Source organism: Mustela nigripes, chromosome 7 (genome assembly GCF_022355385.1).
Source record: "Mustela nigripes isolate SB6536 chromosome 7, MUSNIG.SB6536, whole genome shotgun sequence".
Taxonomy (NCBI): domain Eukaryota; kingdom Metazoa; phylum Chordata; class Mammalia; order Carnivora; family Mustelidae; genus Mustela; species Mustela nigripes.
Genome location: NC_081563.1, coordinates 134586964 through 134609422, shown reverse-complemented (window position 1 = coordinate 134609422; position 22459 = coordinate 134586964). Strand labels below are relative to the sequence as shown.

The following is a 22459-nucleotide window of genomic DNA, read 5'->3' as shown; positions in this document are numbered from 1 at the left end:
AAAAAAAAAAAAAAAAAAAAAAAAAAAAAAAAAAAAATCATTTATTTATTTATTTATTTTACAGAGAGAGAGAGAGAGAAAGAGTGTGTGACTGAGAAGCAGGCTCCCTGATGAGTGGGGAGCCAATGTAGGACTTGATCCCAGGACCCCGAGATCATGATCTGAGCCGAAGGCAGATGCTTAACTGACTGAGCCACCCAGACACCTCCCAGTTATGTTCATTAAAACACATTTTAAGGTAGGAGGCCAATGCCTTGTTGGCTCAGTGGGTTAAAGCCTCTGCCTTTGGCTCAGGCCATGATCCCAGGGTCCTGGGATCAAGCCCCACATCGGGCTCTCTGCTCCGCAGGGAGCCTGCTTCCTCCTCTCTCTCTGCCTGCCTCTCTGCCTGCTTGTGATCTCTTTCTGTCAAATAAATAAATAAAATCTTAAAAAAAAAAAACCCCACACATTTTAAGGTAACTAAATCTGTTATATTACATAATATAATTACATAGTAAAGAGAAACACAAGGGCACAAAAGCCACGATGCTATGAAAACTAAATCAAATTGAATGCTTTGGAAAGATTCAAAGATGAATTGCTTAATAAAATACTGGCAAAAAGGATATGGCTAAAACAACAATAAAAACATGAATAAAAAGGGCAAAAATCTGAAGGATTGTGCCCTAAGATTGGTTCAGAAGTGGTTAAGGTCTTCCTTAGAAAGTAAAATGAAAACTGCAGATGATGGTTTCTGATCTATGCAAAAAAAGTCAGTACAAATGGTGAACATGAGTGCATAATTTGACTTCCAAAAATCAATGTCTGTATGTATATGTATGTCTGGACAGCTATCAGAGGGCCACAAGAATTTGGGGCTGTTAATAAAGAAGAGAAGTTGCAGGCAGACAAGAAACTGCAAGAGCACAGGGGAGAGAGAGGAATACCAGAAAGGAGTGAGCAGTAACACTAGCCCTGCCTGGACTTTACCGGGAAAGATTCTGGAACGGGGGTGTCTTATAGTAATGGGGTGGGGAACCATGTTTTCTAACTCCCTCTAGAGAATAACTGAAGCTATTCATCCTAAGAATAAATAACAGGTACTGAGTATTTAGCATGTTTTTTCTTACTTAGTCCTCAACACCACTCTGTAAAGGAGATCCTGTAATCTTATATACAGATCAGAAGGGAAAATAACTTGTCCAAGGTCCCACGACCTTGGAGTGCATGGAGAAAGCGGGACTGAAATACAGATGGTTTAACTCTAGACTCTGTTGCTGATGACTACTTGTAGCGCTCCTTGAAAATTTAATGACAGAGGCGCCTGGGTGACTTAGCCCATTAAGCTTCTGCCTTGGCTCAGGTCATGATCCCCAGGGTCCTGGGATCCATTCCCGAATCCGGAATCCGGCTCCCTGCTCGTGGAGGAGCCTGCTTCTCCCTCTGCCCCTCTCTCTGCCCCTCCTGCTCCCTCTCTTGCTCTCAAATAAATAAAAATCTTTAAAAAATCTAATAATTTTAAAACTTTAAAATCTATTAGACATAAGTGTAGTATATAACACACAGCGTGCAAGCAACCTGTATGCATTATCTCACTTAATACTCACCTAATCCTGTTTTAGAGATAGGCAACCTGAGGTGCAAAGAGGTTAACTCACCCAGGCTATCTGACCTCAGAGCTCCAGGCCTTACTGGGCTGCACTGACCGGTGTTAATAACAGCTGCTAACATTTATTAAGTACTTGCCAGGCACAGTGTTAGGCACTTTACAAGCGTTAGCTCACTGAATGAAATCGAAGTATTTAAGCACACGTAGAAACAACTGTATACAAATCTATGCTTGTGTAGACAACACTTGGACACAAAAGAGATGATGAAACCGGCACAAAGAAGTTAGGAAACTGAAAATAAAATGTGGCTGGGTAACGCGTCAAGGGGCCGCCAGGACAGCCCACAGCAGCGCCCAGAACTTAACCACAAATCTCTCCCGCCTCTGCCCTCACGCCAGGAGCATCACGGGGCACACAAAGATTAAGAAAGAAAAGGACGAGGCCCGCTTCTCAAGTCTCCCAGAACGTTCGCTCGCTGGGCTACTGAGTGCCCAATTACCGCCCCCAATTTGCAGATGAGGACGCCGAGGCCCGAGGACGGGAAGCACAAGCCGCAAGAACTGTCTACACCAGGAACTGGAAGAGGGACCAGGGCGGGGACACACATGGCCCCTCACGAGGCTCCGCTACCATCCCGCGGTAGAAGCGAACTAAGGACGGAGTGAGGGACGCAGCGAGGCCTTCGAGGAACAGAAGGGGGTGTGCAGGCCCGGCCGGGCAACTCAGGGCGCATGCCAACCCTCTCACTATCCGGCCTTCCCGCCCCGCTCATCTTTCCTGTGGTCCCACAAAGACCCCGGCGAACCGCACCAGCCGCTCTCCATGCATCCCAGGGCCCCAGTACCCTCTAGTCCGGCTCTCTTGATCTCCCGCTCTCTCCCAGAAAAATGGAGGCGCGAATTCTGCCCAATCGATCGCTCTGAGCGCACGTTCCCTGCGCACGCGCAAAGGGCGAAACGCCGAGCGCTGCGCTATCGATCGGCCTCACTCTCTCCTGCCCCTCTCGCCATCTTACTTACTGGCGCGTTCGAGTGGTTCGTTAACCTCCTCGGACTTTCCCTCTTGCGCGACAACGTTGATTGACACCAGGGAGATGCTGTTTCGTGGACAAATGTCGGATCCCGGAGAGCACCGCGGGCGCTAGAACGGCCAAAGCCTGGCGGGCGGTTGGCTCCACCACTTCCGGGGCCTTACCGGGCAAGTGCGCCTGCGCGCTGTCACCGCCTTGGATGTGACTCAAGCCGTCGGGTTGGCTGTGAACCAATCGAAAGGCAGCGCCTCTCTGGCCCAGGCCAATCAGCTTTCAGATCAGAGGGTTTAACTCTTATTTAAAATGAAGACTTTGAATCTTAACGGCTGAGCTCCAAGGAGCACTCGGCTGCCTCGGGTCGGAGGCAGGAGCCGACGAGTTCGTAGACCCCGGGACAGCTCTGTGAGACGGGTGGGCGAGGGCGGCGGGCCTGGGTGGATGTTCAGCGGGCGGCGGAACGGGTGGGAAGGAAGAAGGCGGTGGGGCTGCGGGGCCCGCGGGGAAGAGTGGAGGCGAGGCCTCCCTTGGTGACTCCGTCGCCACTTTGGTGCTCCTCTGTCCTCCTCAGCCCTCCTGTTCCTCTCCCTGCCCCTCTCCCTGCCCCCCCCCCCACCCCGTGCTTTCCCAGCTCTGTCTCCTCTCCTTCCGGGTCCTGGGGCACCCGGTTAGATGCCGCTTGGTGTTTACTAAACACCCGCGGTGCATGGGGTTGTTGGGGGCCTTGGGGGTGGGGGTGCTTTCTGATGGGCTTCTCGTATTCGGTGAGCACCTGGGTAAGAAAAAAATAGGAGGGCTTTTGCTCTGCGGTAGTTTGTGTTCTAGCGGGGGTGGGGCGCCAGACGAGGAACTGACCCGAGAACTTGCAAAAGAAAACCGTAGTGTGGCTTACCGGGGCTCCGTTGGGTAGAATAGCCAGGCGGGACCCTCAAGGGGATGAATGGATGGAGGAGGGGTGAATAAATGAAAACTTCCTCCAAGAGGCTTTCTTTGGGGCGGTGCTTCTCAAACTGCAGATCTTGGACCGCGTTTAACGGGATTCCTAAGGGTCCTTGTGAAAAATGTAGACCCAGCTAATGAATCACAAGAGCTTGGGCATAGAGGACTCAGGTGTCTGTAGTTTGTCAGGTTTCCCAGGTGATTCTGATGTTTTGTGGACAACCAGTGATCAAGGCCAAGGCGTACTAGACGTCTGGGGATGTTAAAATGCAGAATCTGATTTATTAGGTCTGTGGTTGGGCCTCAAAGTCTCCATTTCTAACAAATGCCCTCCAGGGGGCGCCTGGGTGGCTCAGTGGGTTAAGCCACTGCCTTCAGCTCAGGTCATGATCTCAGGGTCCTGGGATCGAGTCCCGCATCGGGCTCTCTGCTCAGCAGGGAGCCTGCTTCCCTCTCTCTCTCTCTGCCTGCCTCTCCATCTACTTGTGATTTCTCTCTGTCAAATAAATAAATAAAATCTTTAAAAAAAAAAAAAAAAAAAACAAATGCCCTCCAGGAGTAGATGGAGCTACTGCCCTAAACTTTCAAGGGTTCGTCCTCTCTCCTTACCCTTTCTTGTTCTTTGAATTAAATGCTTCTCAGCCACATACTCGTTCCCATTCTCCTCTGAGTCTGTGCAGACACTAGCAGGTTTGGTGAAGAAAAAGTCGAAATGTACAGTGCTGTACAATCTTTAACAGTTTCCTGTTTAGAATAGTAGGATATGTGGTTTGAGTTGCAGGGATCTTGTGAAGGTCATTGGGTCATGTGACCCTGGCTGTGCACTGGAATCATTTGAGAAACAGTTTTCCTGGGGCTCTCCAGAATCTGTGGATCAGAATCTTACTCCATTCTCTTTTTTTATTATTCATCTCCCTGAGAGGGTAAACGATATTCAGTTGGGGCAAATATCTAGCTTTTGTGGAAGACTATTGAATGAATGTCTTTAAGCCTGTGTGATCTCATTAGTCTGCTGCTTGTGATCGTTCGGGAGAGTGAAGAAAGCATAAGTGCGTATGTGAAATTAATGTTTGCGTAACACAAGCTTGTAACTCCTTTTTCCTTTCTGTCATTTCTCCTAACCCGTTTGATATAAAGACTCCTTGCTCTGTAGCTGTGGGTCCATCTTCAGGGCAGAGTTATTTGCTTATTTGTGAAATGGATGTGAAAGTGTGGGCGGGGGGACATTTTCTGATTGGATTATAGAATTAGAGAACACCTGGGTAGGAAAAATACAGAGAGGTTTCTGTTTTCTTGGAGTTTATGTTCTACCTACTTGATAGGTTGCTGTGTCTGATTCACAGTATGGGCTTAGTAAGTGCTATAAACTATATGCATTATTGATGTGCTTTCTTAATGGATTAACTCATTTCCCAAACACTGGTATAGGAACTGTGCAGACATGTTCTGAGGAGGCAACATAAACAAAATGGGACTAAGCTCTCACTCTCATGATGGAGCTTACAAGTACAAGCAATGTTATGTTAGATGTTAAGTAAGGGCTATGAAGAAAATAAAAGCAAGATGGTCAGAAAGGCAACATTTCAGCATAGACTTGACTGTAATGAAGGAGCAAGCCACACTTCTATTTGAGGGAAGAGCCAAATGGGTAGAGAGAACAGGAAATACAAAGGCCCTGTGGCAGGGGACTGCTTTGAGGAAAGAAAGAAGCCCTGTGTGGCTGGTGTGCAATAGACAAGAGGAGATAAGGCAAAAATGGTGGTCTGGGTCCATACTCTATGAGACTCTACGCCTGTCTATGCAAGTAGGATTTTGAATTTGCATTGAGGGTCCATGAGGGGCATCCAAACCAAGGAACTGACCAACATAGCTGACTTAGTAGTGTTGTGCATGGACTATAATGGGCAAGGGTGGAAGCAGAGTGACCACGGGGAGCTTGTTGCAAAGAATTGGAGGGAGAGAGCATTGGTTTGATCAGGTGGTAGTATTAAAGGTGCTGAGCAGTGATTTTTTTTCAATGTAGAGCCGACAAGATATGCTGATGGATTAGATGTGGGGTTTGAGAGAGAACCGTATTAAAGGTGCTGAGCAGTGATTTTTTTCAACGTAGAGCCGACAAGATATGCTGATGGATTAGATGTGGGGTTTGAGAGAGAACCGTGTAAAAGACCGTGAACTGAGCAACCAGCAGGCTGGGCTTGCCAGGAACTGAGATGGGGAACTGAGATGGGGACGTCCGCAAGAACAGGGTGGGAGAGATGGGGTAGGGAGGGAGCAGGAGTTCAGTTGAGACATTTTAAAATTGAGGGATCTCCGATTAAAGGTGAAGGTGTTTCCTAGGTGGTAGGAGTTCAGGGGAGAGTTCTGGGCTAGAGGTGGAAGTCTGGAGGTCCTGGCCCCTTTGAGGGCCAGGAGACTGGATGAGATCCTGTAGGGAGTGAGGACAGCTGCAAAAGAAAGTGTCTCTGGGCCCGAGCTCAGGCTGCTCCTGAGAGCAGAGGGGAAGAAAAGCCAGAAGGAGGAGGAGGTTCTTTCCTGATGTGCTGGGATTGAGGTGTTTGACAGGCCTTTTTGGGGAATACTGAGCAGGTAGGTAGGAGTCTGGCGGTCGGAGGAGAGGTTAGGGTAGAAGATGTAAATTCATATCATCTTAAAGATTGTTTAGATCCCTGGTGCTGGATGAGGGACCCTAGGAAGGGTGGGGATGGAGAAGTGGGGTCAAAGGACTCATTCTGAGTCACCCCCAGACTTTCAGGTTGGCAGAAGAGAGGCTGATGGAGCGAAGGAGGTTGCAGTAGGGCAGCTGGTGGTGTGGGGGACCCCCCTGCAAGCTAGCAGAGGTTGGGAGTGGGAAAAGAGCCACCCAGTCAAACGCTGCTGGGGGACGCCAGTTTGGTGACGCTAGAGGTCAGTCATGAGCCAGACAGAATCATGGGGGAGGGCTAGTGGCTGAGAGGAATGGTGGATGTGGTGAGTGTGGATGACCGTTCTGGAGCTTTAGTGTTGAAGGGTGAGGGCGAAGATGTTGTCCTCGCCGGAATCTGTTACGGGGAAGAGAGGATCTGCCTTTTTAAAAAATATTTATTTATTTGACAGAGAGATCACAAGCAGGCAGAGAGGCAGGCAGAGAGGGAGAGGGAAGCAGTCTTCCCACTGAGCAGAGAGCCTGATGCGGGGCTCAGTTCCAAGACCCTGAGATCATGACCTGAGCCGAAGGCAGAGCCTTAACCCACTGAGCCACCCAGGCGCTCTGTGAGGACCTGTTTTTATTTTATTATTTTATCTTTTTAAAAGATTTTATTTATTTATTTGACCGACAGAGATCACAAGTAGGCAGAGAGGCAGGCAGAGAGAGAGAGAGAGAGGAGGAAGCAGGCTCCCTGCTGAGCAGAGAGCCCGATGTGGGGCTCGATCCCAGGACTCTGAGATCATGACCTGAGCCGAAGGCAGAGGCCTAATCCATTGTGCCACCCAGGTGCCCCAAGGACCTGCTTTTAAAAGGCAGCAGGGTTGGAAGGAGGCTCCTCACTGACGGATGTAGTCCTTTAGAGACGAGCTGGTGGAGCGGGAGGACCCAGGGAGGGGAGGCGGTGCAGGCTGGAGGCCTCACAATTGTCCCTTTATGTCACTCAAGAAAACAAGGCTTCCTTGCTAGCTTCATTTGGATAAAGAAAAAGTATGAAATTCTGTATTGTGGAAGCTTTTTTCATCAGGAACTATAACCCTGATCTAGCATAACAGCATTTGGAAGCATGAGGATTTGTATAAATTAAAGGTGGTTCTTTTTCTTTTCAGGCATCATGGACAGATCTAAAGAGAATTGCATTGCGGGGCCTCTGAAGGTAAATTGAATAATCTGTAATCTCGATCAATTTATAAAACCCAAGAGGTTGGTTTTATATCTGGAATTCCTTTTACTTTTACTTTGGATTGTAACTTTAGAACTCTCTACTCCATTACTGGATGTCAGTCCCTTTTCTTGGCATTCAATACTTTTTTGTGGATTGTCACTGTAGCTTTTATTTTGTTCTGCTTTGTCTTCTAGCTAGCTGTTTAAGTATCTGTATCCCTGCATTATGTGGAGGATAACACTGTACACAACAGGTGCACAATACCTGCCTGTGCTTCCTTGCTTGCCAGAAATGAAATTGCTTTGCCCTAGTTTGTTCTGGGCAGCATTCGGGGAATGGTAAGCTCAGAGGCCGTCAGGCTGCGTTGTAGTGAACATTTCCTGGGTGCCCACTTTAAGCCAGATGCTGTGTCAGATGCAGAGATGATTACATGGTGAAAAGCACATGGTCTTTCACACTGAGGAACTTAGCCCTTTTGGGGAGTTATGTGAGCCAGTACACGCCTTCCCAAAATATGTGTAAATGAACAGACCTGAGTAGTTCTGCCAAGGGGTGCTCAGTACACATTGGGCTATGTTGGAACCCAGGAAGGCTTCACCTAGGAAAGACCCCGGGCTTTAGTGAGTATTTGTGGAGCAGCTGGGTGAATGAGTCTTTATAGAAACATCTTTAATGTAAACAATCCCCAGATTTTATTCCTTCTAGGAAGTCAGCATAAAAAAAATAAAAGTGTTGGTGGGGGGTAGTTTCTTGTTTGTAGAAGTTTTTCTCTTCTTTAATTTTATTTTTGTGTGTGTGTGTGTGTGTGTGTGTGTGCGTGCGCGTGTGTTTGTGTGTGGTGTTTTGTGTTTTTTTTGTTGGTGGTGGTTTTCTTTTTTTGAGTGAGCATGCATGAGCAGGGTGTGGGAGGTGGTGGGAGAAGAGGGAGAGAGAGAATCTTCGGCAGGTTCCACACTCAGTGCCGAGCCCGACCTGGGGCTCAGTATCTGGACCTCCTGAGATTACTGGAGCAGGAGCCAGGAGTTGGATGTCCAACCTACTGAGCGACCCACATGCCCCTATTTTTCACTTTTGGAGGAACCTCCATACTGTTTTCCACAGTGGCTGCCCCAGTTTGCATTCCCACCAACAGTGCACGAATGTTCCTTTTCCACCACATCTTCGCCAGCACTTGTTTCTTGTGTTTTTGATTTTAGCCATTCTGACAGGTATGAGAAGTTTTCATTTTCAAATAAATGGATACGTAACCTTTTTTTTTTTTTTTTTTTTTTTTTTTACTGGCTGGAAGTCTAAAATAACCAATCAGAAAAAGGCTAACTTGAGTCCTTATATTTAATTCTCAATTCCTATGATAAAGCTCATTTTATTTTTTATTTTTTAAAAGGTTTTATATAGATATATATGAGAGCCTGTGAGTGAGCACATGTACACCAATAGGGGGAGGGGCAGAGGAAAAGGGAGAAGCAGGCTCCCTGCTGAGCAGGGACAGCCCCCCTCCATGCTGGCTGATCCCAGGACTCTGGGATCATGACCTGAGCCACCCAGGCGCCCCTGATAAAGATCATTTAAAAAAAACTGCTATGTGTGAAGTGTTTGTCACTGCCTGAATGTCTGCTGTGTTGTGGAGGTTGCTAATTTCAGGAGTAACTGACTTTTTAGTTGGAAGTTGGAAACCATCTCTTATGAGGCGCTCTGAGGCTTCCCTTGCCAGCATTGTTCCCCCCGTTTGTGAGGAAATTTCCTCCATTGAAGTTTACTTTGATTAGTTGAAGGTCTTAGAATTAACGATATTTTAAGCTCGTGATCCCCTACTTACAGGCATGTAAATAGTATATTTTGGCATAACTTTTTGAAGAACCCATTTATTTCCTCTTTGCCATAACTCTTTTGGCTCAGACCTATTTTGTAAGTACTTGGACGATGAAACATTAGGAAATAATTAATAGTAGTTAAGTATTTTGTGTAAAATCAGGTAAATGCAAAAACTCAGACTTTTATTTCTTTAAAGATTTTATTTGACAGAGAGAGAGCGTACAAGTAGTGGGGGAGCAGCAGGCAAAGGGAGAAGCAGGCGCCTTGCTGAGTGGGGAGCCCGAGGTGGGGCTCGAACCCAGGACCCTGAGATCGTAACCTGAGCTGAAGGCAGATGCTTAACCACCCAGGCGCCTTTCAGACTGTCTTCTGAAACCTAACCACTGATGAATATTTTGACATATTTCTTTGTCTTTTTTTCTAAATATCTGTATGGTATCGCCAAAGAAATTTTATGGAATTGGGATTTTTGGTATAAAGTTTCTGTGTTGTAGCTTTTTGGTAAGTAATAATTTCTGAGTCATTGAGAATTCTTGATAAGTGTTTGATGTCTCACTCTTCAGATGGAAGTTGAGTAAATGAAGAGTTATTTATAGGAGCGTGGTTTTAGGGGTAGGGTGTTGGGGTGGGTGGGCGGCACCCTTAATACTCCTTTCAGCTGTATATTAACCAAATCCTCTGGGAGTGCTGATGCAAGTAGCTTTCCCCTTCCATGGATTATCAGTGACCTTCAATATTTTGTTATACTAGAAGACAGACTTTGCAAAATTGTCAAAATACTCAGCTTTTGTTCATGAAGACATGAAATTTTTCCCTCCTAACTTAGACCACGATTGCACTCGGTGATGGTCCAAAACGTGTTCCGGTGACTCAGCAAATTCCTCCTCCAAATCCGTTATCTGCAAATACTGGCCAAGCCCAGCGGGTCTTGTGTCCTTCAAACTCCTCCCAGCGGATTCCTTCACAAGCACAAAAGCTCGTCTCCAGCCATAAACCGGTTCAGAATCTGAAGCAGAAGCAATTGCAGGCAACCAGTGTCCCTCGTCCTGTCTCTAGGCCACAGAATAATACTCAAAAGAAGGAGCAGCCATCATCATCAGCCCCTGGTAAATCAGCTTTCAAGACTTCTATTGGATAGTTACTCTTCATCTTAGTTGCTTAAATAAAGGGGGTGTGAGTGGACAGGTTGCATTTTCTGTCTGGAGCCCTCCCATGTACTTCATCGTTATCGCGGACAGGAAGAGAATCTGATGTCGGGTTGGAGAGCAGTGTCTCCTGTGCGCCAGCCCCACGCCCAGGATAGAGAGCGGCTTCCTACCCTCCTGTGTGCTTGAGGAACTGAAGAGTTCCGAGGTTGGGCATGGGGAGGGCGGTCAGGGAAGTGGATGGACTTGGATGGACTTACCCAGCCGGGTGAGGTCATGGTAGGCTCTGTGGCTGTGTCGCGGAGTGGGGCGTCAGCCCCTGCGAATGGGGAAATTGCTGAAAGGTTTTTGAGCAGAGGAGGGGCTGGCCTTTCAGAAAGAGGCTTCCTCTGGACGCCTGGAATGACGGGGAAGGTCCTAGCACTGCACTGCAGGGTGGCTGACAGGAGGCAGGCTGGTGGGGGTTCGGTCAAAGCCTGCAGCGGCCTCAGCCGGGTTCAGCAGGGAGGGTAGTCCCGGGGATCATTTACCAGCTTTGTAGATGGGACCGTGTTTTGGGTCTGCATCATACTGTTCGCACGTGGACTTCTGGCTAGCGTGCTCCTTGAGGGGCAGACTTTGGATGCTGGGCACTCAGTGCCTGAGTTTTTAAAGTGCAGCTGGACACCAGGTGAAGAATGTCCAAAGCATTAAAGGCTTAGCAGGAAATTTCAGGCTGCATGGATTTTTTTGTTTTCTTTTTTAAAAAGATTATTTATTTATTTATTTATTTGACACAGAGAGAGAGAGAGAGGTCACAAGTAGGCAGAGAGGCAGGCAAGAGAGAGAGGGGGAAGCAGGCTCCCCGCCGAGCAAGAGCCCGATGCAGGGCTTGATCCCAGGACCCTGAGATCATGACCCAAACTGAGGCAGAGGCTTAACCCACTGAGCCACCCAGGTGCCCCCAAATCTGCATAGTCTTAAATCTTGAAATTATCAGAGGGCCTAGCTGTATATGTATCTGCTCATCTTTACTCTAGAAATCGATAGACTTCACCTGGTATAAGTCAGGTTATGGTGTGATAATCTTTTTTCTATAAAGAAAACTAAAAATAGCCCAGACTGACCGTTCTGGGCATACCATTAATATTTTGGTGACCATTCTTCATTTCTGTTCATGGGGTTTTAATTCTTACAGTTATTCTATTCTAAAATAATTGTAGTTATTCTAAAAAAGGATTTTTAATTTATTCTACATAGGAAGTAATTCTGAAAAGGAACTGGCAACAAAACAGAAAAGTGAAGAATCAAAAAAGTAAGCTTTATCTTACTTACAAAGTTCTGTGCTATCATTTTAGTAGAATACACCATTGTAAGTTTAATTATGGGAACATGTTTAAAAAGGTCTTTATATTTTCACTCAGAAAATAAAAATGTTTCCAAATTCTAAACTTGCAAAAAAAAAAAAAAAAAGGAATTTTAATGATGTTTATTAGGGACTCAAGCTTAGCTTTTCTTACTGCTTTCCAAATTTAGAAAAGAACCTGTATGAATTTGTTACAGAAATGTGTAAAATAAGTTTCTCTCTACCCTCAGAAGTAACCACTACAGATAGTTTAGGTATGTTTTATATTTCTATTCTTATACAGAAGAGCAAGTTTGTTAAACAAAAGGCAGTCATGTTGCAAAACTATGACACATGTATATGTGACTCTGAATAATTGTGACAGTATCAATTGAATTATTCTTTATAATATCATCCCCAGATATTTTGCAAAAGTCTGCTCTCAATTTCTGAACTGTTTAGACTCTACAATGTAGAATGTAATTTCTAGAATGGAGGAGGAGGAGCCAAGAATGAACCCACAGGCTTTTGTGCTTTAGCTGCCTATGATAGCAGCTTTCCGAGAATCTAAATCCAGGGGTTCTCACCTCACCGCCCTGTAGGATCCAACCCCTTTGATTCATCCACCCCAGATTCTCCACCCCAGAGAGCTTAGCTTCTCTGGAATAGAAGAGGAGGCTGTGTTTAGTCTTTGAGAGACCCACAGACACATCTGAAGACTTCCTCCAGTTACTTACCAAACCTTTCCTGTGATCTTCAGTGCTGGTGGTAATGGGTCTGTAATTCAGAGTGTAGTAGTGCCTTGGGACACTTTGCATTAGTGCTTTAGCTCTAAAAGTCCAGATTGTTCCTTGTCACAGACTCATACAATCATTGGCAAGTGAGGGAGTGGGGGTTTCAAGTTGGTGGAGACTCACACAGAGTGGTTCTTGGATTGGTTCTTGCCAAGGTACATATTAAGTATGACTTCAAATATAAAATTATTGATAGGTATATCTAGAACTCCTTAATACATTGTTAGAAAAGATTTGTTTTCTTCATATTTTAAAATGTTCACATTTTTTTCCTAGAAGGCAATGGGCTTTGGAAGATTTTGAAATCGGCCGTCCCCTGGGGAAAGGAAAGTTTGGTAATGTTTACTTGGCGAGGGAAAAACAAAGCAAGTTTATCCTGGCTCTTAAAGTATTATTTAAGGCTCAACTGGAGAAAGCAGGAGTTGAGCATCAGCTGAGAAGAGAAGTAGAAATACAGTCCCACCTCAGGTGAGTTTCCAGATTGATGTTCCAAAGCGTGTGGTGCAGAACTTAGGCACTGAGAGTTAGTGATGGCAGCCTGCTCCGTAGGACTGCAGAGCGTGATTTAATTCGTCATTTTTTAAGAATTTATCTAGACAAGTGTGGTCCTTAAAAATCCCTTTTATTTACGTTTTATTTACGTTTATGCTTTGTTAATGAATTATGTACATGTGTAGCCATGTGTACATGTGTGTGTGTGTGCGCACATGCGTAATGAAGGGGAGTGAGAACTTCTGAGCTCTAAGCAGAGGTTGCAGACTGGCAGCCTCTGCAGGCTGACTTTGGCCAGTGGGTCTTTTTCTTCTCTTTTTTTTTTTTTGCTTTCACTATTTTTTGCAGACTTGAATCAGTCGTTAATACTGACAAATCTGCCCGCATCATGCCTGTATCTTTCCCTGGCAGCCACTGGCGGGAGCTGAAGGCTGTGGTCCTGGGCCGTGTTCTCAGCTGCCCAAGTCCTCAGCTGAACATGACTTTGAAGTTGTGTCTTCTAGGGTTTGGGGATCAAAATGCTGTGGGAATACCATGTCTCTCTTTCTCTAATGTGCAAAGAATTAACATTTAGCTGAGTTTTTCCTCCAAAGAATAAAGATGGTCTGAAGGAAGGAAATCATCTTAACTAAACCCAAGGTCCATTAATACCTTGTAATGTTTGTCACTGACTGCAGATGTATTTGTTTTTTTTTCCCCGATTCTCAAATCAGGTGGGGGGTATGTGTCAGGGGAGGAATCTGTGTCCAGGACCAATTTTCATTAGTTTTACATGAGGGGGTTGGTTAGTAGTTAGTACAGATTTTTGGATCTTTTCCAGAACCAGGCGTTAGAGCATTCATCCTTTGTTGCAGGCATCCAAACATCCTCAGACTGTATGGCTATTTCCATGATGCCACCAGAGTTTACCTAATTCTAGAATATGCACCTCTCGGAGCTGTCTACAGAGAACTTCAGAAACTGTCGAAGTTTGATGAGCAGAGAACTGCTACTGTAAGTTTTCATTTATTGTCCCGACTAATTCTGTTTCCTCTGTTCCTGTGCTACGTATGTAGCTACGTGTGTATGTAGCTACGTATGTGCTACGTGTGTCCAGCGGCTTAGGGGAGCCTAATGGGATCAGGTGTTTGAGTGAAGGAATGAGAGTACCGTAGTTGTACCCTAAGTGTGGGTAAACTCGGGTACCAGGTGAAATACTGGGGCTGGTTTGTGTCTACAGCTGCTTTTTGTGGAAACGTATATATGAATAGTTGCCCTCTTTTTAAAAAATAATTTATTTTAGAATAGTTTTGAATTTCAAGAATGTGGAGATAGTGCAGACTTCTTTTCTCTTGTTCATTGTCCATTAGTGTGGTCCCTACTAGAAACCTGGCTTATGGCTGGGCCTCTTGGCTTTGGTGACCTGGCTGAGGTGTCACACTCATTAGATTTCTCTGCCGGCAAGTTACTCTTTCTGTCTTTCCATGCTGTGCCGTGCTCTGTCCCACCGACACTGAAGAAGGAACGTGGCTTGATCTCACCCCACGTCTGTCGCGTACATCATGTGGGGTTCTTGTGCCTTAGATTGGTCTGTCCTCATTTACTCCGTCATTTGTTAATGTGGACTCATGGCTATTTTAAACTTCGAGTTATAATCTCATACTCTTTGATTTTGCTGGTCAAATTGTTCGAGCTTTGGCCTTTGGCATCCCTTTCACATGGTCCCTGTTTTAGGTTTTTTTTGTCTTACCCCCAACATTGTTCCTTTTATCGAAAAATGTTATTAGAAACTAAGATCTGGAAGCTAGATCTGCTCATTGCTACTGGAGTGTCCTTCTGTCTAGGCCCTCAGCAGACAGAACAGGGACATATATGTGTATATGAATCTGTATGTATTCACATATCTGTATTTTTATCCATTTGTATCTACATTAAGCAAAACATGAGTCCGGTGCCATGTGGCTCATTCTACCCTCTTCCCCTTATTTATCTGTAGCCTCCCATTCCAACCTTGAAAAATCTAGATCCTACCAGCCACCAACCATTTAATTATTCAGTTCCTATGTATATGGGTGGTGGTATCAGAATGATGAGCCAGTTAGCCCGGGGCGGGGCAGGGGGGACACAGGGTCACCTGTGTCCTTCAGTGGGCATAGGGCGCGGTCACGGGAGCTCACTTGTTATTGCCGAATAACTCTGCAGCACGATGTAGTTTGGTTCATGTTGAAGGTTATCTTGGTCACTTCCAGTCACTGGTGATCATGAATAAAGCCGCACTGAGCATCTGCATGCGTGTTTTTGTGGGACGTAAGTTTTCAACAGATTGGAAAACTGGCTTGTGAGTAAGATCATGTGTAGCTTTGTAAAAACAAAAAACCAAAAAAACTGTTAAACTGAAGGCAGACCATCTTTGCGTCCCCCCCCCATGCATGTTTTCCTGTTCCTCCTCCTCCACTAGTGACTGGTGTTGTCAGTGTTCTGGATCGCAGTCATTCTCATCGGTGTGCATGGGACCTCATTTTAATTTGCAGTTCTCTACTGACTGAAGATGAGCATCTTTTCATGTGCTTATGTGCCATCTGTATATCATCTTTGAGGTCTCTGTCCGATTTTTTGCCCATTTTCAATTGGGTTTTTGGTCGTCTTGAGTTTTAAGAGTTCTTGTATATTTTGGAGACAAGTCCTTTATCACATGTGTTTAAAGCTTCTCTCCCTGCCTATGGCCTGTCTTTTCATTCTCTTACCTGGATCTAATCTTAAAGTCCAACATAAGCAGGTTTTTGTTTTGGGATTTTATTTTTTCCCCTGTGGATTGCACTGCTTTATTTGAGTGAAATTACTTGTTTGAAGAAATAGAGAGTCTGGGCAGTTCTTTGTTGAACTGACAGCTGATTGTTCTGGGTAGTATGGACACTCAGTTGCTTTTTGGCACTGGTTTAAATGGCATTACTTTCAGGTGGTTATACTTTTGAAATCATAGCTTTATTGGTGAATGACCCTTTGGTCTTGTCTCAGCAATAAGACATTTTAAACTCAAGGGACATCTGGGTGGCTGAGTTGGTTAAGCGTCTGCCTTCTGCTTCGGTCATGATCCCAGGGTACTGGGTTCGAGTCCCATGTCAGGCTCCTTGCTCAGCGGGAAGCCTGCTTCTCCCTCTGCCTGCTGTGCCCCCTGCTAGTGCTCTTTCTCTCCCTCTCTGACAAATAAATAAATAAAATCTTAAAAAAAGTCATTTTAAACTTAAGCATTTGCTTTTTAGCTAAGTAGAAATAGATTCATTTTACTTTTCAAATATTAGCTAACCTAATTACTTGTCTTATTTAATTGGCAGTTAATACTTACACTACTACTACCTTTTGTTTAATCCAGATGGAGTTTATGTTGATATAAGCACATAGTTATTGGAAAGGAAACTTGGTTGGTTCGTTCGTTCATTCTTTCTTAAGATGATTTATTTGACAGAGAGACCTTGAGAGAGGGAATACATGCTGAGAGAGTGGGAGAGGGAGAAGCAGGCTCTCTGCTGAGCAGGGAGCCTGATGTGGGGCTCTTTCCCAGAACCCTAAGATCATGACCTGAGCCAAAGGCAGACACTTAATGACTGAGCCACCCAGGTGCCCAGCTTGGTTCTTTCTAGATTGCCTAGTAGTTAGAATGAATATTTATTTATACACTCCTGTTTCCCTTTTCTGATTAATTCAAATAGAACTAACTGTAGAGAAATATTAGGGACTTTTACACATAGTCACAGTCTGATAAGGGAGGTAGATGCTGGAGCGCTCTAACACTAGCTTTTTTTTTTTTTTTTTTTTTTAAAAAAGATTTTATTTACTTATTTGAGAGAGAGCATAAAAGTAAGAGACCACAGGGACACCTGGGTGGCTCAGTTGGTTAAGCAGCTGCCTTCAGATCAGGTCATGATCCCAGCGTCCTGGGATCGAGTCCCACATCGGGCTCCTTGCTCCTGGAGGAGCCTGCTTCTCCCTCTGACTCTGCCTGCCACTCTGTCTGCCTGTGCTCGCTCTCTCTCTCTCTCTCTCTGACGAGATAAATTAAAAAAAAAAAAAAAAAAAAAAAAGGTAAGAGAGCACAAGCAGGGGGAGTGGCAGAGGGAGAAGCAGGCTCCCCTCTTAGCAGGGATACCATAAGGGACTCCATCCCAGGACCCCAAGATCACAACCCAAGCTGAAGGCCGATGCTTAACCAACTGAGCCACCCAGTCTGCCCCTGATCTTGGTTTTAAAATGGGAATTGACTACTTGTCAAGTTTAAAAAAAAAATTTTTTTTAATTGTTTACATGTCTGACTCCCTGGTTTGTGCCAGTTTCTCAGTATTATCATAATTCATTGTTATTAGGCCATAAATTGCCATGTGGTGATGAATTCTAGCTTATCAGTTTTTCCCTCTTCCTTCAGTATCCTGTCTGCTGTATTAGCAAATAAATAACTTAGTATAGGATAACTAGTGTTTTATGCTAAACACTAATTTGGTTTGAAAAAATTTTTTTTATTTAAGAGTCATCAATTGTTGGGGTGCCTGGGTGGCTCAGTGGATTAAAATCTCTGCCTTCAGCTCAGATCAGGATCTCAGGGACCTGGGATCAAGCCCCACGTCGGGCTCTCTGCTTATCGGGGAGCCTGCTTCCTCCTCTCTCTCTGCATGCCTCTCTGACTACTTGTGATCTCAAATAAATAAAAATCTTTAAAAAAAAAAAAAGTCATCAATTGTTTCTAGCTTTTGCCTCAGAATTTACAAAATCTGTTAAATCTATGTTGGGCTTCCTTTCAGAAGAGATGTCTAAAATTGTGTCACATAAAATGTAAGATACAGACTTTCCATACTTTTTTATTTTTAAAATAGTATATCACAGAGTTGGCAGATGCCCTGTCTTACTGTCACTCAAAGAGAGTCATTCATAGAGACATTAAGCCAGAGAACCTACTCCTTGGATCGGCTGGAGAGCTTAAGATCGCAGACTTTGGGTGGTCGGTACACGCCCCATCCTCCAGGTACGTACCTTTACAGGTGGAACTTACTTACTTTAGTTAGCAAAAGCCCTGGGGACTTTCAGGAGCTAAATAGAAAAACACTTGAGCATAGATATGTGCATTCGGGGCAGGTAACTGACTGCACATGCTTTGAAGTAACTTGGGCCCAATAGAAGTGTCTTTGAGAATTCTGCAACTATTTTGAGGCTGTTTAATGTGTCCTAAGCCTGGGTTAAAGATGTTGAATGTCTTTAGAAGCTAATGAAGGGGGCCTGTGTGAGGAGTACATGACCACAGAAGTGCAGGATGTGTGTAGGGGGTGATGACTGTAGCGGTGGGAAGGGGAGACTCTGCTGCTTCCTGGACAGACCAGTTCTGGGGGCAGCAGCACATACACAGCTAGAACTGAGAGCACAGTTCTCTGGGGGAATTTCCAAAACCAAATTGGTTTGGATAGAACTTTCAGGGTGGTGGTGAGGATTCTCTGTGGTTTGCCTTTGTCAACAGCAGAGTCCTTTCGTGTCCCCTCTTAACAGAGTGAGAAATCTAATGAAACAATTTAAATCTTACCTTTGCAAACAAGAGCTAAAACACTGTTTTAGTTTAATTTGGGTTTGATTAAGCTTTTGAGGCCTTGTGAGGTAGAACATTAGAAACACAACATGCATGTAGATGCTCACCTCGCCCCACCTTCCCCGACATGAGCAACCATGAGAGCTCCCGGGTGTGGTGGTGCTTGAGACCCTCCGACTCGGGCCATTTCCGCCATCTCCGTGGTGCTGCGGGGATAGAGGTCTGGAGACACAGCGCCTTCATTCCAGGCCGCGGGTCACCACTGAGCTCAGTGCGCTCTTGTGTGCTCTTGGGGTGACAGGCTTGGTGACCAGCCTCAGCATGACCCCCTAGAAGAGGCAACGGCAAAGAATAACTGCTAGGAAACAATGAAACCTACATGGTGTTTGCGCCTAGTTCAATGTGTGCCACCCTCCGCTTACTTCCAGGCTTCGTTGTTAAAAACTCAAACATACAGAAACGCCGAGCTGGTGGTCGGCTGCTCACTGTCCATCCCGCGCCTGCCCTCAGCAGGTGGCCACATTTTGCCATACGTATGGCCGCACAGCCCACTTGCTATATTTGGCGGGGTCTGTTTTTCTGGTGAACCTTCAAAAATAAGTTGCACACCTCATGCTTCCTTCTCTGAGCACTTGAGTATGTATCTCCTAGAAATCAGGACGTTGTCCTTCTAACCACAACCATTGTGACTCCCAAGAAAATTAACTGCCTTGTTAGTATCTGTTCAGCCCATGATTCAATTTCCCTCGTTGGCCGCAAAATTTTAGAGCTGTTCTTTTAAGTCGGCATCAGCCAAGGTCCATCCGGGTGTTATATTTGATTATGTTTCTTTGGTCTAAGTTTGCACCAGTTGCCCCACAATTTAAAATGGACTTTTCTCACCTAAAATGGTGTTACTTGGTCCTTCATCCTCTGTAATTGCTGAGAATTGGAAGTCGGTCAAAAGGCCTACACAGTGTTTTTGGCAAGAATACCTCATAGGTCACCCCCAAACTGAAGTGTCTCTTTGGTAGAGGCAGCATGTATCAGAGGCCAAAAGCTGGTGCTTCCTCAGTGGCACAGTTTGTAGTTTCTCGTCACTCATGCCTCCTGGCTGTTGAGCTGCCTAGCCTATCTGTAATGTAAAAACAAATCTGGAACTCTAAACTGTATTCACAGAGAATTCTGACGGTTGCTTTTATATAGTAGGGATTCTTGAAGTTTCTCATTTTTTAGATCATTTAAGAAGGTTCTGGAGTTGGACACCTTTGGGGTGAGACTTGGTTGCTAGCTGTGTGATGTTGCATATCTCTCCATCTGTTTTCTATCTAAAATAGGGGATTTATTTTTTTTAAAGACTCATTTATTTTAGAGCGTGTGCACACATGGGAGCCAGCAGGGCAGGGAGGAGCAGAGGGAGAGGGAGAGAAAGAATCTCAAGCAAACTCCCACTAAGCGCGGAGCCCGATGTGGGGCTTGATCTCACGACCCTGAGATCGTGATCTGAGTCATTGTAATCAAGAGTTGGACACTCAACTGACTGAGCCATCCAGGCACCCCTCAAACCGGGGATTTACGTGCCTCGTAGTGCAAGATGTGGCCTAGGAGGAGCGCACACTCAATGTTTGTGTCGTTGTGAATGGCGTTTAGCCCCTCTTGTGCTGATAGGAACAGGAGCATACCGAGCTGAGCCTGCCTCTGTTTTTAGGAGAACCACCCTCTGTGGCACCCTGGATTACTTGCCCCCAGAGATGATTGAAGGCCGAATGCATGACGAGAAGGTAGATCTCTGGAGCCTTGGGGTTCTTTGCTATGAATTTCTCATTGGGAAGCCGCCTTTTGAGGCAAGCACGTACCAAGAGACCTACAAAAGAATATCACGGGTAAGACCTAATGAGAAATGATCCATTGCTTGTGGTAGAATTCTTATCAGCCTTAACTGTGCCTGTGAGCCGGCGAGCCGCACTGGTCTAAGCCGCGTTTTGTGATTGTCAACTTGTTGTACTCCAGGTTGAATTCACATTCCCTGACTTTGTGCCGGAAGGAGCCAGGGACCTCATTTCAAGACTGTTGAAACATAATCCCAGCCAAAGGCCGACTCTCAAAGAAGTACTAGAACATCCCTGGATCATAGCGAATTCATCAAAACCATCAAGTAGCCAAAAAAGCAAAGAATCAACTAGCAAACAATCTTAAGAATGGTGCACGGGGAGGAATCTGAGAGGCAGGGCTGCCACCTGGTGTCAGCAAGGCCTCCCTGTGCCCAAGGGCACTGCTGACAAGGGCCTACTGAGCAGGCGCTGCCTCAGTCTCCCCACCCAAGAGTCCACTCCAGTGAACACTGTTCTGGAGTGAAAGGAGCCACAGGAATTGTGACAATGTCACTAGTTTCACAACCCGGAAGCGAGGTTCACCTGGAGCCCCTCCCCACAGCCTGGCTGGAGCAAGGCCTCCTTGTGGAGAGGGGACCGGCTCGGGGCCTGACTGCGGGGAGAGTGGCCACATCACCGTGACTCCGTCAGTGACACAGGCGTGCAATAACCTTCTGAGTCCCTTCGTGTGCGTGTAACTTATTGGGTGGCCAAGCCTGGGAAAGCCGTCAGGATGAACATGTGATTCTTTCTTTTAATGTTAAAATAAAGATTTTTGTGTCGACTTCTATCTTCATTTCCGTGGCATCCCTTGAGGACTGTGCTCCGTTCCAACACGTCTGCCAGACACGAGCGGTGAAGACTGGTTAGCGGAGTTCTCCTCGCCCCTGAGACTGTGATACAGAAACGTGTGCTCTGCCCTCATCTTGGGGCTGGCTAGAGCAGACCTGTCTCAGCTGTTTCTAAATGTTAAAGGGCTTATTTCATGGTTTTGAGGTTTTAATTTTTGTAAAGCACATTAAGTCACCTATAAAATGATTACACTTCATGTTCTCCTGTGTCTAACTTTGAAATGATCATGCATTTGGCAGCTCCTTCTACCCTTTGAAAAATGCCAGGCTGAGCATGGGCCCACTGGGAGGGTGGGAAGGCCCCTCCGTGGAGCTGCCAGGGCTGCAGTTCTGGAGCTGGGCCGGCCTGTGAGCATATCCCCTCTGACAACTGGGGACATGACTTAGTAGGGTAGCCTACCTGATTACCCATCATAATTACCCACGAATTCTGATGGGTAATCAGGTAGGAGAGGCAGCCGGAGGGAGTGGCATCTGAGCCAGACTTGAGGGACAGGGAGGATTGAAAGGGTGGAAGCAGGGAAGGCAAGAGGTCCCCGCAGCCCAGGGAGGGAGCAGTAGGCAACATGGCAGCACAGGGGGCAGGCACGGGGCTGTGAGACTGGGTGGTGGAGGGGGAACCAGGAGTCAGGCTGTGGGGGTGGTTAGGAGCATGAAGCCAGCACCCTCTCTCTGTCCTGGAAACTGTCCTGTGTGCCAGAAGTGTGAGTTTTGTTGTAGGCTCTGGACCTCCAGTGCCGGAGCGCAGTCCAGTGCATGGAGCTGGAATCTTGGGTGGTTCCTCACCCTGGGGAATCAGTTGCGTCCACAGTAGTTTGCAGACGTGGGTACAGCTGGCCTGGCCTGGGAACTTTCAGGGTTCACTAGAGCTGCAGGTGGTCAGGACAGAGGAAGTCTTCAACTTCTATGTCCATACCTGCTTCTGACCATGTTTTCTTTAAGATGCAAAGAGCTTTACACGTGGGGTAGACTAGTTCTTTGCAAACTGATTTTACAAACATGGGTCTTAATTTTCTGAAGGAATGTTTGCTTAATAGAACCCCCTCATTTCCAGCCATGGGGGATCAAGCCTGCTGCCCCTGCAGTGCCCCTGGTAGAGGATTCCTTTGCTCCCCTTGTTATCTGGCTCCCAAAGGACACCTGGCAAGTTATTAAAATTTATTACTTTGGAGTTATGGCACGTATATAAACTTTTTTTTTTTTTTTTAATAAACTTTAAAAATAAGGACGCAAATACATC

General features: G+C 45.9%; 2 protein-coding genes across 5 annotated transcripts in view; one reads left to right on the top strand and one right to left on the bottom strand.

Annotated features, from left to right (window-relative positions):
* CSTF1 (cleavage stimulation factor subunit 1) overlaps nt 1–2749 on the bottom strand; it is an 11327-nt gene extending 8578 nt beyond the window's left edge. Inside the window, exon 1 of one of the 3 annotated variants that reach the window (XM_059407274.1) lies at nt 2612–2749. The gene's annotated coding sequence lies outside the window, so the exon portion shown is untranslated. Of the gene's footprint in view, nt 1–2402; nt 2541–2611 lie in introns of those variants that run through there. The other 2 variants (XM_059407272.1, XM_059407273.1) reach the window with 2 other exon arrangements.
* Nucleotides 2750–2929: 180 nt separating this feature from the next.
* Nucleotides 2930–21416, top strand: AURKA (aurora kinase A). Of its 2 annotated transcripts, none has more exons than XM_059407276.1 (9): nt 2930–3024; nt 7354–7400; nt 10048–10327; nt 11606–11660; nt 12761–12952; nt 13831–13969; nt 17818–17966; nt 20206–20380; nt 20508–21416. In XM_059407276.1, exons 2-9 carry the CDS (start codon nt 7359–7361, stop codon nt 20691–20693), a joined length of 1218 nt encoding a protein of 405 aa, XP_059263259.1. In that variant the 5' UTR covers nt 2930–3024; nt 7354–7358; the 3' UTR covers nt 20694–21416. The 2 variants fall into 2 exon arrangements, with proteins under 2 accessions (XP_059263259.1, XP_059263260.1); XM_059407277.1 differs by having other exon boundaries at nt 2941–3033.
* Nucleotides 21417–22459: the final 1043 nt, after the last annotated feature.

Coding starts and splice junctions, on each gene's coding strand:
- AURKA (XM_059407276.1), top strand. CDS start 7,359: ATGGACAGATCTAAAGAGAATTGCATTGCGGGGCCTCTGAAG. Junction 13,970..17,817: donor ATGAGCAGAGAACTGCTACT/GTAAGTTTTCAT, acceptor TTTTTAAAATAG/TATATCACAGAGTTGGCAGA. Junction 17,967..20,205: donor GTACACGCCCCATCCTCCAG/GTACGTACCTTT, acceptor CTCTGTTTTTAG/GAGAACCACCCTCTGTGGCA.